Source organism: Staurois parvus, unplaced genomic scaffold (genome assembly GCF_062004578.1).
Source record: "Staurois parvus isolate SC_StPar_1 unplaced genomic scaffold, SC_StPar_1.0 ptg000414l, whole genome shotgun sequence".
NCBI classification, from domain to species: Eukaryota; Metazoa; Chordata; class Amphibia; order Anura; family Ranidae; genus Staurois; species Staurois parvus.
The window spans coordinates 6,369,343-6,387,792 of NW_028318210.1; the positions used below are offsets into that span (position 1 = coordinate 6,369,343).

The 18,450-nt window shown below is 45.8% G+C and overlaps 1 protein-coding gene across 3 annotated transcripts in view; it reads left to right on the plus strand.

Moving 5' to 3' along the window:
* The first annotated feature begins 10,753 nt into the window (after nt 1-10,753).
* TRAPPC6B (trafficking protein particle complex subunit 6B) overlaps nt 10,754-18,450 on the plus strand; it is a 39,808-nt gene continuing 32,111 nt past the window's right edge. For 2 of the 3 annotated variants that reach the window (XM_089686896.1, XM_089686898.1), the window contains exons 1-2: nt 10,754-11,042; nt 17,063-17,130. In XM_089686896.1, coding sequence (XP_089543022.1) covers nt 10,893-11,042; nt 17,063-17,130 — 218 coding nt within the window. In that variant the 5' untranslated portion in view covers nt 10,754-10,892. The remainder of the gene's footprint in view (nt 11,043-17,062; nt 17,131-18,450) is intronic. The other variant, XM_089686897.1, reaches the window with a different exon arrangement.

The window sequence follows — 18,450 nt, forward strand, 5'->3', positions numbered from 1 at the left end:
CATTGGATACAGGTGATCACGTAGTAAAAGGCTGCTGGCTCCATAGGACACAGCAATCACCAGCGGCGCCGGGTGCACGCTGCTGGGGGAGCGGTCTGGCAGGACGTCTATGGACTCCCTCCCAGAACTAGACAACCGCGCTGTAGCCGTCTTTTGGCTATAGCGCGGTTGGGAAGTGGTTAAAAACTCACCCAAGATGCGTTTTTTCAAACAAGTTTGGTGCGTGGGGGTTTATTTAACTGGCCAGAATTTTAATTCATTATGGCTATTGAAATGAATAAACACTGAAGTGCTAAATGCGCCTAGCATTTAGACGCATTTAGCAGTGTTAAGCGTTTTTTTTCTGCCAAAACTCTGCTGCTCCTGAACGCACTGGCAGAGAGTTTTTTTTTTCCTGCCTCTAAACTCTTCTGCTACTAAACGCTACTAAAAGTCAATGTGTGCACGAAGACATAGGCTAACATGGACAGCAGTTTAGAGGCAGAAAAAACAAAACAAAACAGAAGCCCCCAGAAGCAGCTGCAAAAAAGTCCATGTGCATGAGGCCTGATACCTGCACTTATCTGTGTGTATACTTACACCTGCCTACAGATTCTTTTATCTTTATTGTAATCAAGGGAGTGTTGCATATGTATGTATTTCCATGTATACACTCCTGTGTGTAAAAACACTGGCTGGCAACACAGATTTCTGTATTTTCCTTTTACTGATCTATACACAACTCCATACAGGCACATTGAAAACAATGGTCTGCATTTGCATCAGAAAAAAAGCCACCTGGATGCCTACAAAGGCTGTATTTTTAGGAAGCAGTGTGGAAGAGGCCTTATAGGGGGGATAAACCAGGCGTAGATTAGATGCAGATTTGGGGTGCACTAGATATAAATAAGGAGTCTACAGACAATCTATGGACCCTCACTGACTGGGTGATCAGTCATGGTACAGCAGTGACTGGTTGCCCAATAACCCCTGGAATCACTTCACTAGATATGTGCGGTTCATTTCATTCTGAATTGAAATTTGGACTAAAGTTTAATTATTCAGATGTATCTGAATTTCCAAATTACAATAGTAACAAATCTGAAGTAACGAAACTAATTTTCGGCCAAAATTCAAATCAAATTTGAATTGAATCCGAAAACAAAGTCGAATTATAAACATATTGCTGACTATTGCTGATTTCCTTCAAAGACTTTGTATTAGTGGTAGACTATAGCTTTTTTCCGAAATTCGAATTTTGAAAAGAATAGAATAAAACAGAATAGAATAGAACATAAATGAATAGAATAGAAAATAAAATAATAGAATACAAAATAAAGGAATAGAAAATAATAGAAAAAAATAGAATAGATTTGAACAGATAAGAATGAAAGAATATAGCCCCTCCCCTGACTTCTCCATCAAGATCAATAACACAACCATCAGTCCCCCCCCCTCATGCCAGGGTACTAGGTGTAATCCTAGACTCCCATCTGTCCTTTCAGCCACAGATCCATTCACTGTCCAAATCGTGTAGACTTCACCTCCATAACATCTCCAAGATACGACCGTTCCTAACCTCGGAAACCACTAAGCAACTTATTCACTCCCTTGTTATATCTCGCCTTGACTATTGTAACTCCCTCCTCATTGGCCTACCTCATCGCAGGCTATCTCCTCTTCAGTCTATCATGAATGCTGCTGCCAGACTCATCCACCTTACTAACCGTTCCGTATCTGCCACCCCACTCTGCCAATCCCTCCACTCTGCCCCAAATTACATCACCAATCCTGTCTCCAAATATCACCCAAACCGTCCTTTCTGCTCCTCCCACTCTCTGGCTCCCTTGTCTCCTCCTCTTGTATTCATCTCCAGGACTTCTCCAGAGCCTCCCCCATCCTCTGGAACTCTGTACCCTAATCTATCATATCAGACTATTGCCTACTCTGCCCACTTTTAGGCAATCTCTGAAAACCTATCTCTTCTGGGAAGCCTATCTTGCCTTCCTCTAATAATGGAAACTTCTATTCCTTCTACCAGTCCATCCCCCACAGTTATTACCTTTTGTACCACCAGCCCCTCTCTCCTAGATTGTAAGCTGCAAGGAGCAGGGCCCTCCTAACCCTCTTGTATTGAACTGTATTGTTGCTGTATTGTCTCCCTTTATTTTGTAAAACGCTGAGAAAACTGTTAGTGCTATATAAATCCTGTATTATAATAATAATAATATTATAGCCATCTTCCGTAATTCGTATTTCAAAAAGAATAGAATAGAAAATAAAAGAATATAATAAAATATAATAGAAAATAAAAGATTAGAACATACAAGAATACAATAGAAAAGAAAAAAAATAGAAAAGAATAGAAGGAATATAACCGTCTTTCAAAATTCAAATTTCTAATAGAAGAGAACCAGCTATTCTTCACAGCAAATTCGGATCAATTTGATATTTTCGATTTGAATACTTCAAATCCATTGGAAAAATTCAAATCTGGTCAAAAACAAATAAACACAACTAAATTAAACAAAAAAATTTTGTTACGAACGTAGCAAAACAAAATTAGTAACAAATCATTCCGAAATGAAACAAAACATTTTTTTTTTTTCGTTCGTGCACATGTCAACACTTCACCCCCATTATAGAGGCAGTGTTCCAGCCTCCAGGATAAATCATACTCAATATTGGCTAACTGATTGGCTAGCTGAAGTCCAGGAATGGATTTTATTGCATTGTTACATTGATCCAGCTTGGACCATTATGAGTAGAAGCAGATGATCACTGTAGTAGTCCACTGCACTAGTGATCACTGCTGTCTTCTGAGTCCTGTGTTGAAGTTTTGCCATGCTGCTTACCAACCCACAAGGGGTCCCTCATTCTGTGCAGGCACTATTCATAGAATGCCTTGCATTTTCCTTGATTTCTAAAGAAGTACATGCACTACTTATAAAATAAGTATGCAGCGCTAATGTAAAAAATATAGAATCAGATAGATGAAAAAATATATAGAATCAGATAGATCAGAAATTGCACAATATCATATTCCAGCAACTTAGTCCATATATAGTGGTACAGCAAAGTGATTATGTGCAAATGTTCATAAATCCGTAATAGAGGGATAACCGTGACTCTTGTGCTCTTGAAAGTATACAAACATTGCACTAACCAGATAGCGCATTAACTGCGCGTGGAGCAATTAAGACCTGGTCCTGGTGCTCTGGACTTGTAATACCATGAAGATGTCATCAGCGTGTAGGCCACTAGGTGTCATCAATCTAGGTGTGCTCTTTAAACTTCCACCATGCCAGTCACCGGGGGGGAGGGAGAGGTCACACACTAATCCAGGTCATCAGGAACCTTCAAAAGCGGGCTCCCATGGAAATGATGAGCCCAGAGAAAGCTTCCAATAGTGCAGTAGGTCTTTAATTCACAAAATTCCAGCATATACAGATTAAAAAACAAATTTACATCCGGATCCGATATGGCCACCGGGTGTCAATCAGGATGGCCTTGCGGTATATGTACAATGGTCAGGGGCACCTCTCTAACGCGTTTCGTGTGCTTACACTTCCTCATTTCTTGTACTGGGTTTTAGAGGTTGCCTTTTATGCTAGCAGCTTTATATTATTGTTCCCAGCGCTCAATTACCGCTTTTATATACATGCACTACTTGTCAGATGTCTTGCAAATCGCAACTGAAATCACTGTAAGTCGCCCTATTTCAAAATCAGCTTTGATGTGACTGGGGTGTAAGTCCTACACAGTTCTGCATATACAGTGTAGTTATATACAAGCTGACAGCTGTGCATACTCATGCTATCATGTTTTATAATTCAATATTTTTTATTAGAAGAATACAAAGGAACAATTATGATCGTCACCAGGGAAGGACTGACAACTCAAGGAGCCCCCGGGCAACGGGATCATGGGGCCCCTGTGTCCTCGCCCACACTCAAACCACACCTAAGAAAGCCTATGAAAGGTACCAGGGGCATCTCATGGGGCCCCCTACTGACCCCGGGCCCTTGGGCAGTGCCCGAGTTCCCGAATGGTCAGTCCGCCCCTGATCGTCACTTATACATCAATACCCAGCGCTGTGACACTACATAGAAATGGGGTTTCACATTCAAAGGACAAATACAAGATGATCCATAATCAGACAAATAAACAGAAACATTGCTATGATCTCTGGTCCAGATCATATGGCTAATGCAATCATGTTTTATATTGGCTACTCATGCTTTGATTTTGCTATCCGGTAGAGGTGTGGTTTGATCAAAATTATTGAAGCCACTAACAATCAAATAGCTCTAACTTCACTTCCAGTCGATCAATACCTTTTTAGATGAGACTCAATTAAACTGAGTCAATCGGCCAGGGCAGAAAATGGTCAATCATTTGCAGTGATCAGCAGCACTAAGATAATTTGATCATGAATTTCATCGCATTTCGTTTACATGGTGGAAAGATGTGATCAATAACTTATGATTGAATCATAATGCACTTGGCCGAAAACCAAAACCGAAATGCGCAGTTTTTAAAAATTAATATATATTTTTTGGAAAAAATACACTTTGATTAAAAAAAACAATATATACCCCAATTTTTTGTAAAATATGAAAGAGGGCATTACGGAGAGTAAATAGATACCCAACATGGCACGCTTTTTGCACTGTCCCTTTAAAAACATTTTTCATCACTTTTATTCTTATCACAAGAAATGCATGCATCCCTTGTGATAGAAATAATTAGGGAATAGGTCCTCTTTATGAAGAGATATGGGGTCAATAAGACCCCACATCTCTCCTCTGCAATGTAAAGCACTGGATCAAAAAAAATCATTGATCTAATGCTTTAAAGAAAAAAAATGGCCGGAACCGGAAGTGACATCGCTCCGGTCCTCCAAGGGCATAGAGATAAGTGAAGGCCATCTTTCCTTCACTCATCTCTATGCCCAGCGCCAGGATCGTTCGATGGTTTCTCAGGTAAGGCTGACAACTACCGAGCAGCGGCCGAGGGGCGGGTTTTTTTCGGCACCTGTATCAGTGCTTTTTTTCATTTTGGCCGACTGCCGAAAGGGGTGTTTTCGGCCACCGAAATTTCAGTGCATCCCTAATTACAATGATATCTGCGTTGATCACTGTCCAAGTCATGCATGCAAGTTTTTTAATTATTTCTCCGCTTACATGCTACATGGGCAGCATCAGGGCTTCTTTTCTAAGAGAACAGGTGTAGGAACTCCCCCTTTAAAGTCACCCCTTGTCTTGGCCCCCTACCCACCTCCGAGCACCATCTCTTGGCTGATCCCTCTACCCACCTCCCAGTACCGCCTCTTTTAGAGAATACAGAACCAAGTATCATTTTGTGGTGCTACATAATTTGTGTGGAATTTGTAAATGATAAGCTGTGAAACATATCCCCTTCAGCCAGCAACAATATACCCCCTTTCAATAATATTTCCCCCCAGCAACAGTAGACCCCCCAAGCAACAAGAGACACCCCCAACAACAATAGATCCAACTCAGCAACAATAGACCCCACCAGCAACAAAAACCCCACCAGCGACAATAGATCTCCCAGCAGCCAGCATCAATAGACCTTCTAGCAGCCAGCAACAATAGACCCCTCCCTCAATGGTAGATACCTTCCAGCAACAATTGACCTCCCAGCAACAATTGATCTGCCAGCAGCCAACATCCATAGACCCTCCAGCACATCTCAGCACCCCTTACCATCATGCACATTCAATGTTGGAGGTACTGGAACTGCATTCCCCCATGTTCATGCTCAAAAAAAAGCCCTGGGCGGCACATATTGAAGGTGGTTATGTGACATTTGTGTCATTATTGTGCACTATTCACACTTTTTGGATCATTGTTTATTTAACCACTTGCCCTCCAGAGGATTTACCCCCCTTCCTGACCAGGCCATTTTTTGCATTACAGTGCTGCTTTCAACCAAAAATTGCACCATCATGCAACGCCATACATAAATTATTATTATTATTATACAGTATTTATACAGCGCCAACAGTTCACTCAGCGCTGTACATTACAATGGGAGACAATACATGAGACAGTACAGTAACAATACAATGTGATACACAAGGGGTTCGAGGCCCCTGCTTTTTCGAGCTTACAATCTAGGAGGGAGGGGATGGTGGTACAGGAGGAGATAGCTGTGGCGGATGGAGTGGTAGGAAGAGTGGAGGAGGTTGGCAAATTAGCAGGGGGTGGGGTAGGCTTCCCTGAAGAGGTGGGTTTTCAGGGTACGCCTAAAGGAGAGGAGAGTAGGTTATAGTCTGATGGGTTGGGGCAGGGAGTTCCAGAGGATGGGTGACACCCTGGAGAAATCCTGGAGGCGGGTATGGGAGGAGGAGACCAGGGAACTAGAGAGAAGGAGGTCTTGTGAGGAGCGGAGTGTGCGTGCTGGGCGGTACTTGGATATTAGGTCGGTGATGTAATTTGGGGCAGTATGGTGGACAGTTTTGTACGTCAATGTTAGGATTTTGAATTTGATCCATTGCGCAATCGGAAGCCAGTGGAGGGATTAGCAGAGTGGAGTGGCGGAAATGGAGCGGTTGTGTCAGGGCTCCAGGTATGACCAGAGGTGTGTGGACTGACACAGGGAAACGCAGGCTTCAGATATGGAATAAACAATATAATTTATTAAGACTAACAATACAAAACGCAGTGCAAAACTAAACATAAACACAGTGCAAACAAACCAAACCACCCACCGATAACAATCCATACAATACAAAGAGTAGTCAGGCAGGACGGGTTAGTAGCAAACGGAGTACCAGGAACAGGCGGGAGAGTGGTCGGGGTCACAAGCTGGGTTCAGTAACTCACGGGCAGCGCGGTACAGAGGGTCGGGCAGAGAATGGTCAGGGTCACAAGCCAGGGATCAAGCAGGAGAAGTCAGCAGAGGTCAGGATCAGGCAGGGTCGGCAACAAGTCAGACAGGAATAGGAATACAGGATACAAGGTACAGGGGCCCATGGAAAACCACACACCAAGGCCCTGACTGTGAGTCTGGCCATTCCTTAAATACAACCCCTGCAATCAGCTTCAGGTGTTTGGCTGATTGCAGGGGTGAGTCTCTGATGCTGAGAGCACCCGCTGGCCAGCCCTGGTACTGCAGCCCACAAGGCAGGTGAGTCCCACCATTATTGGCAAGTCCATTCCTGACAGGTTGGTAAGGTTAATGAGTCTGGCTGCCGTATTCAGGATCGACTGAAGTGGGGATAGCCTGTGGTGAGGCAGGCCAGTGAGGAGGGAGTTGCAGTAATAGAGTCGTGATATGATGAGGGAGTGGATGAGCTGTTTAGTGGTTTCTGGGGTTAGGAACGTGCAGATTTTGGCGATGTTGCGGAGGTGGAGTCTGCATGAGTTTGTTAATGATTGGACTTGGGGCTGGAAGGATAGGTTGGAGTCCAGAATGACACCAAGTACACTGACCTGCGGGGTGGGCCTGATTGTGGCATTGTTGGACGTGATGGAGAAGTCAATGGGGTGTGGTGTGCGGGCTGGGGGGAAGACTAGGAGCTCGGTTTTGGAGAGGTTCAGTTTAAGGAAGTGGAGCGACATCTAGTCTGATATGTCGCTCAGTAGGTTTGTGATTTGGGCGGAGGCGAGGGGTTGAGAGATAGATTTGTGTGTCGTCGGCATAGAGGTGATAGTTGAAGCCGTGAGAGTGTATGAGTCGGCCAAGGGAGGAGGTGTAGATGGAGAAGAGAAGGGGCCTGAGGACGGAGCCTTGAGGGACCCCAACAGAGAGGGGGAGTGAGGGGGAGGTGGTAGCATTATAGGTAACGCTGAAAGAGCGTTGTGACAGGTAGGATGAGAGCCAGGAGAGAGCGGAATCTCTGAGGCCGAGGGAGTGTAGTTTTTTGAGGAGGAGGGGGTGGTCGACTGTGTCGAAGGCTGCGGAGAGGTCAAGGAGTAGGAGCACTGACTAGTGGCCATTAGCTTTGGCGGTTAGAAGGTCGTTGGAGAGTTTGAGTAAGGCAGTTTCGGTGGAGTGTAGGGGACGGAAGCCGGACTATAGGGGATGAAGGAGGTTGTTATTGAGGTGAGAGCTTAGGCAAGTGTAGACTAAGCACTTGAGGAGTTTGGATGTGAATGGGAGCAGGGAGATGGGTCTAAGGTTGTTCGGGTCTTTGGGGTCCAGGGAGGGCTTTTTAAGTATGGGGGTGATGTGTGCATGCTTCAGAGGGGAATGCGTCGGAAGAGAGGGAGAGATTAAAGATGTGGGTGAGGGAGCGTAGGATGGAGGGGGAGGGAGGTCGTAGGAGTTGTGAGGGGATAGGGTAGAGGGGGCAGGTGGTGAGGTGGGCATCAGAGAAGACCTTGGAGACCTCCTCGATGGTAGTAAGGTCGAAGGTGTGGAGTTTTGAGGGGGCTTCATTGTGAGGAATGTTGGGTGGGGTGGAGGTCAGAGCAGTGGTGGGGCCGTGGGAGAGGGGTGATGAGGGGGTAGCTGTGTGAGAAGGGACAGGGTTGGAGGGAGTTTGAGCAGCGACAAAGTCTCTACAGATTGTGTCGAGGGACAGGGGTGATGAGGGGGTAGTTGTGTGAGAGGGGGCGGGTTTGGAGGGAGTGTGAGCTGCAACGATGTCCTTGCGAATTGTGTCAATCTTGATTTTGAAGTGATTGGCAATCTCAAGGGCAGTGAGTGAGGTGCTGGGTGGAGGTGGGGGCAGAGAGAGTAGAGAGTTAAAGGTGGAGAAGAGTCGGCGAGGATTGGAGGAGAGGGTCTTGATGAGGGTCAGGAATTAGGTTTGCTTGGCGGTGTGGAAGGAGGAGGTGTAGGTGTGGAAGGCAGATTTATAGCGGGTGAAGGCTTGTTGGGATTTGGTTTTGCGCCATAGTCGCTCCAGGGAATGACTGTGTCATTTGAGAGTTTTGGTGTGATCCGTCTGCCAGGGCTGGAGCGGTCGGGGTCTGATGTTTCGTGTGGTTAAAGGTGCTAGTGAGTCAAGGGCTGTTGACAGCTCGTTGTTATAGGAAGTCATAACTCACTTAATTCTAAACAAGAGTCTAGTAAACATCCTGAGTATGATAAAGTTTGAAACACGAAATCATAAATTATAATATAAATAATTATAAAAAATAATAATATAATAATAATAAATTTAATTAAATATTGTAATCAAACCAAAAACACTGAAATTTGAAATATAGCGCCAAGTTTGCACATCACTGAGCTCAGTCACAGAATAGTTTTCAGTGTCTGATGACGAATTTCCCCACGAATCATTATCACTCAATTCTGCAAGTGGTTCTAATTTACTATCGCTGTTCTCTAGCTGGTCAAAAACCGCTTTTGACCTAAAGGGACGCTTTTTGGATGCCATGAACGTTCTCGGGTTTCCAGGCAGAAAGAACGGTAAACGTGCAGGCAGGGCGCAGGACAAAGCACTAGGGACAAAACTGAGGGGAAATGGTTTGATACAGTAATGTAATCCTAATAGATTACAATGTGTTATGTGTATGTCATGTTTTTACTTTTTTGAATCTCCCACCAGTTCAGCCCCCTGCGTACCGACGCTCGCAGGGAAGGGAACCTGGGAAAACGGATGCCGGCATCGGCTGGAGGACGCAGCAGGAGGACATTGGAGGATCGCAGGACAGGGTAAGGATCGGGGATCGCAGAACAAGGTAAGAATCGGGGGATCGCAGGACAAGGTAAGGATCGGGGGATCGCAGGACAAGGTAAGGATCGGGGGATCGCAGGACAAGGTAAGGATCGGGGGATCGCAGGACAAGGTAAGGATCGGGGATCGCAGGACAAGGTAAGGATCGGGGGATCGCAGGACAAGGTAAGGATCGGGGGATCGCAGGACAAGGTAAGGATCGGGGATCGCAGGACAAGGTAAGGATCGGGGATCGCAGGACAAGGAAAGGATCGGGGATCGCAGGACAAGATAAGGATCGGGGATCGCAGGACAAGGTAAGGATCGGGGGATCGCAGGACAAGGTAAGGATCGGGGGGGTCACAGGTCAAGGTAAGGATCGGGGGATCGCAGGACAAGGTAAGGATCCATCGACTACATCGACTGTCCCCATCAGAGTCCCCCTTACATCGACTGTCCCCATCAGAGTGCCCCCTTACATCGACTGTCCCCATCAGAGTCCCCCTTACATCGACTGTTCCTATCAGAGTCCCCCTTACATCGACTGCCCCCATCACAGTGTCCCCCTTACATCGACTGTCCCCATCGGAGTCCCCCTTACATCGACTGTCCCCATCGGAGTCCCCCTTACATCGACTGCCCCCATCGGAGTCCCTCTTACATCGACTGCCCCCATCGGAGTCCCCCTTACATCGACTGCCCCCATCGGAGTCCCCCTTACATCGACTGCCCCCATCGGAGTCCCCCTTACATCGACTGCCCCCATCGGAGTCCCCCTTACATCGACTGTCCCCATCGGAGTCCCCCTTACATCGACTGTCCCCATCGGAGTCACCCTTACATTTACTGACCCTATCAGGTCTCATTGATTTGTGGATTCCCCCTCAGAGGTATGGGGGTGCACAACTAAAATCTGGTGGTGGTGGTGGGGGATAGCGCCCCCTAGATCCGGGCCTGCCAGTTACAAAACAATTGGGAAGGTTGCAGTCTGGACATTAATAGGTAAATTACAGAGCCTCCAAGTCCCGCCCCCTGAGCTCTCTGTCACACCCCTATGTTCTCTGCCTGCACTGCCTCATCCCTCCTGACATATACAGTGTACTGGTTTCCACGGTTACTGCTGTGCCAGCTGGTTTTTCCAAACGGAAACGGAAGTGACGCGCGCGGAGCGGAGGATGTCAGGCTGATGTGATGTGTGCGGCGGATCTGTAGAACGATCACCGGGCACGAGCGCCGTGCGCATGCTCGTCAGTCGTCTCAGCCGGCAGAACACATGAACAAGCAGGACATGGCTGAGGAGGCTCTCTTCTTACTGCTGCACAATGAGATCGTGTCCTGTGTGTACAAGTCGGGCGAGCAGGGGGAAGTGGTGAGCCACCTGTGTGTTATTTCTGGCTGGATTTACAAACATGACATGTTGCAGGTATTGGGTACAAGACGTAGAGCATTGCTTCTCTTAAAGGGACCCAGACACCAGAAATGTGGAAGCAGAACCCATGCCCGATCTGCAGCGTCTTCCATATAGGTGTAAAGCTGAAGTATGGTGGAAAATGTTTAGGCCAATTGTATTCAGAAAAGCCGGGTGTTCTTTTTATTGATTACATGGCACCCTATGACTGGGGGAGGTGTGAGCGAACATTACAATCTCCCCTCCTCCAATCACAGAAAGCCTTGTATTAAAGGTCCGCTGTAAGAAACCTTGAGACATGCCCTGACTCTTCAGTAAAATGCCTCTACCTGGCTGATCGCTGGCTCCTCCGACACTGCATATGCACAGATCTCCTTACAGCATTGTGCTGGGCTCTGAGTGCCAGGATGACAGCCACCTGTGCATGCGCAGGAATGATGTCATCCCACACCAGCCAATGAAGAGGCCTGAAGACTGGCACAAGATAAAGATACTGACACATCTTTAATTGAAAAGAACGCAAGGTTTTTACTGAATGGAGGAGGTGCTGAGCACGTGACCCACAATGATCTGTGTACTGCAGCTGGGACTACAAATCTCAGTGCTGGGTGGTCAGACAGCAGACTGTTATTATTATACAGTATTTATAAAGCGCCAACAGTTCGCTCAGCGCTGTACATTACAGTGGGAGACAGAACATGTGACAGAACAATACCAATACAATGTGATACATGAGGGGATTGAGGGCCCTGCTCCTCGGAGCTTACAATCTAGGAGGGAGGGGATAGTGGTACAGGAGGAGATAGCTGTGGGGGATGGAGTGGTAGGAAGAGTGGAGGAGGTTGGCAAGTTAGCAGGGGGTGGGGTATGCTTCCCTGAAGAGGTGGGTTTTCATGGTGCGCCTAAAGGAGAGGAGAGTAGGTGATAATCTGATGGGTTGGGGCAGGGAGTTCCAGAGGATGGGTGACCTCCTGGAGAAGTCCAGGAGGCGGGCATGGGAGGAGGAGACCAGGGTGTTAGAGAGAAGGAGGTCTTGTGAGGAGCGGAGTGTGCGTGTTGGGTGGTACTTGGATATTAGGTCAGTGATGTAGTTCGGGGCAGTATGGTGGACAGCTTTATACGTCAGTGTTAGGATTTTGAATTTGATCCGTTGGGCGATCGGAAGCCAGTGGAGGGATTGGCAGAGGGGGGTGGTGGAAACGGAGCGGTTGGAAAGGTGAATGAGTCTGGCAGCCGTGTTCAGGATGGACTGAAGCGGGGATAGCCTGTGGCGAGGCAGGCCAGTGAGGAGGGAGTTGCAGTAATCGAGTCGTGATATGATTAGGGAGTGGATGAGCTGTTTAGTGATTTCTGGGGTTAGGAACGTGCGGATTTTGGCGATGTTGTGGAGGTGGAGTCTGCACGAGTTTGTTAAAGATTGGACTTGGGGCTGGAAGGATAGGTTGGAGTCCAGAATGACACCAAGTACTCTGGCTTGTGGGGTGGGTTTGATGGTGGCGTTGTTGGATGTGATAGAGAAGTCAGTGGGGGGTGGTGTGCAGGCTGGGGGGAAGACGAGGAGCTTGATTTTGGAGAGGTTCAGTTTAAGGAAGTGGAGCGACATCCAGTCTAACTTCATAAATGTAGACTGCAACATTTATTTTATTTATTTCAGGTACTTATATAGCGCCGTCAATTTACGCAGCGCTTTACATATATATTGTACATTCATATCAGTCCCTAACCCTCAAGGGGCGTACAATCTAAGGTCCCTAACTCACATTCATACATATACATACCATGGCGAATTTAGACAGGAGACAATTGACCTACCAGCATGTCTTTTTGGAGTGTGGGAAAAAACCGGAGTACCCGGAGGAAACCCACACAGGCACAGGGAGAACATGCAACATGAGTAAGGGCTCGTTCACATGTGCAGTCCTTTTTGAAGAATGATCCAACTCCTATCACCCCTTAGAGGTCATTTAACAGGTGGCAAGGAGGAGTCATTCATCCTGTTCACCGCCTGATTAAACTTTGCAAATGCCACACTACTGTGCCACAATAGCATGCATTGCTTGTGGTTGCGGCTTTTCCTGGTAGACCTGCATTGGTCACATCCAGTGGCGATATCTCCCACCGAATGCCACTTGCTGCAGCTCCTGCCCCAATTCAAGCAGGTGGTTGAAGGGGCGGTTAAACTTCAGCTCAACCGCCTAGTTTTGTTGCCCCCTATGTGTATGCATGAACAGAACCTAAAAGTAAGATGTATCAGATGGTGCAGCAGCCAGGGGTGGCGCACACATCATTACAGCTTAGGTTTACTGTGCAAATGGCCACCATTGTTTTTGACTAATTTACAGCTTTGAAGTTGTATTAAACCCAAAACATAATCTAGTGCAGCGTACCAGTCATTAGCAGTGGCGGCGGCTGCATTTTCTTTTTTTTACACTTTTTCCCTCTTTTCAGCTGGTGATCTGGCCAGTAACACACTTCCTGTCTTAGAGTGTCCCCACCCTGGATGAAGGAGCACAGGGGGCACCTTGGAACAACAACATTGTCAGTCTTGGAGAAGGGGAGCCAAACTCCAACTAATACGTTCTATTCACGTACAGCAACCAGTTTATTCCTTTTGTGATAAAGGTTTTACATAGATAAAAGCTAGTCATTGTAAGCACCCCTGTCAGTGGTAAATGCTTTGTCTCATCCCTGTACACTGGTACATCTGCAGGAGAGCTTGTTTTTCTGAAAAACAACAGACCTGCTGGCCAGATCACCAGATGGAAAGAAAGCCTAAAAAAGAAAACCACCCTTAACAGTAGGTCCTTCTCACAACCTGTCTTATGTCTCTCAATGGGAGTGAGATCTGGGTGGCTCGATTGCAGCGGAGGATTGACGTAGGGCCTGGGGGATGGTGGCGACATGTTCATTTAATACAGTCACTCTTGAGGCAGCCTGCAAAGTTCTTCTGCGGTGGTACTGGGTCCCGGCTCGGACTGCTCACTTTAATCCGACTGTCGGAGATAGATGTTTCCGGAACTGTGGTCTACGCGAGGACGTCTTACACATTTGGTGGTCGTGCCCGCGATTGATAGGCTTCTGGTCTAGGGTTTTTGGTTTGCTACAAATGCTATTTCACATTACAGTCCGTAGGGATGCAAGGGTGTCTCTTCTGCACTGCCCAATTTTGGGTCTGTCTAGGTCTCAGCAGAAATTGACATCCTACCTATTTATTTTGGCTTAATGTGCCATATCTCAGGCTTGGAGAACTCCATCGGTTGTCTTCCAAGGGGTGAAGACCCGGATGAATGCTATGTTGTTCAATGAACAGATGTCTAGCGTTCTTCATGATTCTCATCCAAGATTCCTTAACCCCTTGACGCCGACATCACACAAATATGCGGCCCTACAGAACTGGGCTTTTTTCCGTGGGGCCGCATATTTGCGTACTTGTCTTTGTGCTGGGAGCGCGCCGCTCAGCGCGCTCCCAGCACAAGGACTGCGGTGTCACTGAGAGCCCCGGGTCCCGTTCTAACGATTCCGGGTCACATGAACGCTGCGATAGCCTCTGATTGGCTATCACAGTGATCAGTCACAGTACAGCCCAGCCCCCTTGCTTTTTTCCTCTATAAATGGAGGAGACAGATACATTGCATCTCTCTAACTCCTGGCATAGAGAGAAAAAAAAATTTAAAAGAAAAGATAAATAAATATTAAAAAATAAAAGGAAAAATATCTAGATCAAGGTTTGATCTAGTTCAGTGCCAGGGTTAGTGTTTGGGTCAAAGGTCAGGATTTAAAAAAGGAAAGAAAAAAGGAAAAAAATTATATCAGTTAGTGTCTAGGTCAGTGTGTTTAAAAAAAAAAAAAAAAAGACAAAAACAAAATGCGCACTATTGTTTCTGGGCTGTACTACGGGTACAAACAACAAACAACATACACATATATAGTATCGCTGCAATCGTCAAGAGCTGGAGAATTTATTTTGGGTTGTTCTTTGGTGGTAGGTTATGGTAGTAACAAGAAACACACAGCTAAATAAAAAAAATTTTTTTTTACTATTTTGGGCCAGTTTTCCTTTGATAATAAAAAAAATAAATCAGGAGCTATTCATTACCATTTACCACCAAATGAAAGCCCAATTTCTCCTGAAAAAAATCAAGGTATAATCCACTTGGATGTACAAAGTAGTTGTGATGACATGTACGGCTTTACTAACACATGTCAATGTTGCAGAATTGTGCTTAGGCATTTAGATTTGTTTTACCCTTAGGCGTGAAGGGGTTAAGGTTTGGGAACCTTGGATACAATATTCCTTGCCATCCCTGCCCCCTACTAGTTATGGCCTCTTGTAGTTGCTGCCTGTGCTAGCCCTGGATCTGTGATTCTCCTAGTCTCCCTTTCCTCTGTTTTCTTTCTGATTTCCTTTTCTTTGTTTTTTGTCATTTTTTTATTTTCCTTTTTCCTTTCTTCTAACCTTTTTTCTTTCCTCTTCTCTTTATGGTATTATGTTGGACTACTGCTGATAATATTTGGATCGGCTTTTTGCCGTCCTTCCTCGCTGTCATTGGACATTTTGTTATTTGGCTAATACAAGTCAGCAGGATGTATTCTGTGTTATTGTTATGCTCGTCCCCTGTGTGGGCGTATATTGAGCTTGTTGTGTTCCTAAAACAAAACTTTCTTAATAAAAATATTGAAACAGAAAAAAGAAAACCAATGCAGCCATCACACCTAAGGATTGGTAAGCTGCAATATAATGTTTTCTGTTGGGTTTAATACCACTTTAAATGTATACTGATACTGTACACCAGTGGTTCTCAAGCTTCCTAATGCCGTGACCCTTTAATACAGTTCCTCATGTTGTGGTGACCCCCAACCATAAAATTGTTTACCCAGTAATTATCATTCATGAAGTGTTGTTTTACCTCCAATACTGCTGCTTTCAGCACAGTAGCTGCTTTCTACACAGTAGCTGCTTTCTACACAGGAGCTGCTCTTTACACATCAGAAATATGTGTTTTCCAATGGTCTTAGGCAACCCCTGTGAAAGGGTCGCGACCCACAGGTTGAGAACCACTGCTGTACACTGTGAATGCAGAAGTGTAGACACATAGCCAAATGCTTTATGGACACACCCATATGACCTTGCTGGACATCCCATTCCAAAACCATGGACATTATTCCGGAGTTGGCCCTCATTGGGGTTATAACTGTCTCTGATTTATTGGGAAGGCTTTCCACAAGATCTTGGAGTGCCTGTGGGAGTTTGTGACGATTCTTTTTAGAAGAGCATTTGTGAGGTCAGATACTGAAGATAGACAAAAGGTTTAATAAAGAGGAAGAATCCTCAAAAAGCATTGCCTGGTCCTTCACTTTGACACAGGCCGTTCCCCTTCCCCATGGAGGTGCTGTCAAGAGATGGTGATCATTGCTTGCCCTGAGAGCTCTGGAGTGGGTCCTATCTGAGGAGTCCTTTTGACAGCCGTTAGGACATCATTCTGGTCCCACCACCAGGTTGTCCTCCTCTAGTGCTGGATCATCTGGGAGATTGAGCTTCTGCCTTGTTTTTTTGTTTTGTTTTGTTTTTTTACACTAAATAAGTGTAACTATTTTATTGCACAAGATCTATGTGTTCTTGTTATTCTGCTGTTGAACATGAAGGTCTAGCTTACATTGGCCTTCTAGTGTTCAGTAAGGCTGAGATTAGGGTTCTGTGCAGGGCACTTGAGTTTCTCCCCGCCAACCCACCAAATTGGTCAAATCTAGTCTTTATGGAGCTATCTTTGTGCACAGGAGCACATTCATGCTGGGGAAGAAGAGGGTCTTCCCAAGTTGTTGTCAAAAAGTTGGAAGCACACTATTGTCTTGCATATCTTTTTATGTTGTAGCAGTTACACCTCATTCCTCGTCACGAGGAGCACCTAAACCCAATCATTTGGAGGGGTGTCCACACACTTTTGGCCATATAGTGTATAATAGATTAAAAACTACATTAGATTTCTTGAAATATCTTATTTTTATACAAAGCTGTTGCTACATTGTTTTTCTTGCAGGAGAATGGAAAATGCATCACCAAGTTGGAGAACATGGGTTTTCGTGTGGGGCAAGGATTGATAGAGAGGTAAGCACTAATATGACTTATTGACCAGAGTGAAATTTGGAAATTACTGTTTTTGGAACCAGATGAAGTTTAATAGAGAAGTATGGGGTATTAAAAAGAATAAAAACATACTCACCTAGGTGGATGCATTATCGATTCCCCCACTGGCTCTGCACAGAGAACTGAGCAATCATACACCACAATTGCTCCGTTCTCCGCTCCGTTCCGCTCTGAGCAGAGAGCTGTGACTGTCACTCTCTGGCTCTCCGCTCTGCCCCCCCTAAACTCACCTGAGCATCAGGCTGTGAAGTGGGGAGGGAGGGGCTGGCTCAGGCTCTTGGTGAATCGCTGAGAGGCTGAGCCTAGTGCAGGTCAAGGGTTCTGGGTGGATCCTGACAATATGGTCGGGATCTTTTCAGAGCCTGGACCGGTTCTGTGACATCAGCTGACAGCGGGCTTTAGCCTGCTGTCAGCTGAAACTGGGTCACAGGAGGGTAGAACTAACTGCACTTCTGTGATCCATAGGACATGTATAGTCAAAAGAGCTTTAGCTATACTTCTCCTTTTAAGCCTTTCGCATTGCAATACATCTCATGGAGACCAGAGGAGACATGCAGGGTCTATTAGAAAAAAAAGAGAACCTGTCACCAAAAATCATCATATAGGGGACTTTGTGTCCACTATGTGATGGGTGGGGAAAAAAACTTAAGCAAAAACAATTTTGTTTTTATTGCAAAAAATAGTTACACCCGAGCACATAACATCTCTCCCAGGGGCGGACTGACAACTCATGGGGCCCCCGGGCAATAGGGGATCATGGGGCCTCCGTGTCCTTGCCCAAACTCAAAAAAGCTTATGAAAAAGGTACCAAGGGCATCTCATGGGACCCCCTACTGAGCCCGGGCCCTCGGGCAGTGCCCGAGTTTCCAAATGGTCAATCCACCCCTGATCTCTCCCCAAAAAATTTGCCCCACCCCCCCTCACTCCTACATATATGCATGTACAAACATAAATGTACACATCGGGGCAGCTACGCATGAAAAGATTGATTGCAATACAAATGTTAAATATCGGAGCGCACACCGAAGCAAGAGCAATAATTCTATCACAAGATCTCCCCCGTAACACTAAACTGATCACCTGTAGAGGCTTTTGAATTGTCTTGAAGGGGTACTGAAGTTTGTCGCCATCTCACAGGTGAACACAAATTTAAGGTTTGACATGTTGGGTATCTGTTTACTCAGCGTAGCCTCATCTTTTATATTTTACCAAAAGTTGGGGTAATTTTATTGTTTGTTTGCCCTAACATTTACTTTTAGTGTGTTTTTTACTGAAATTTTG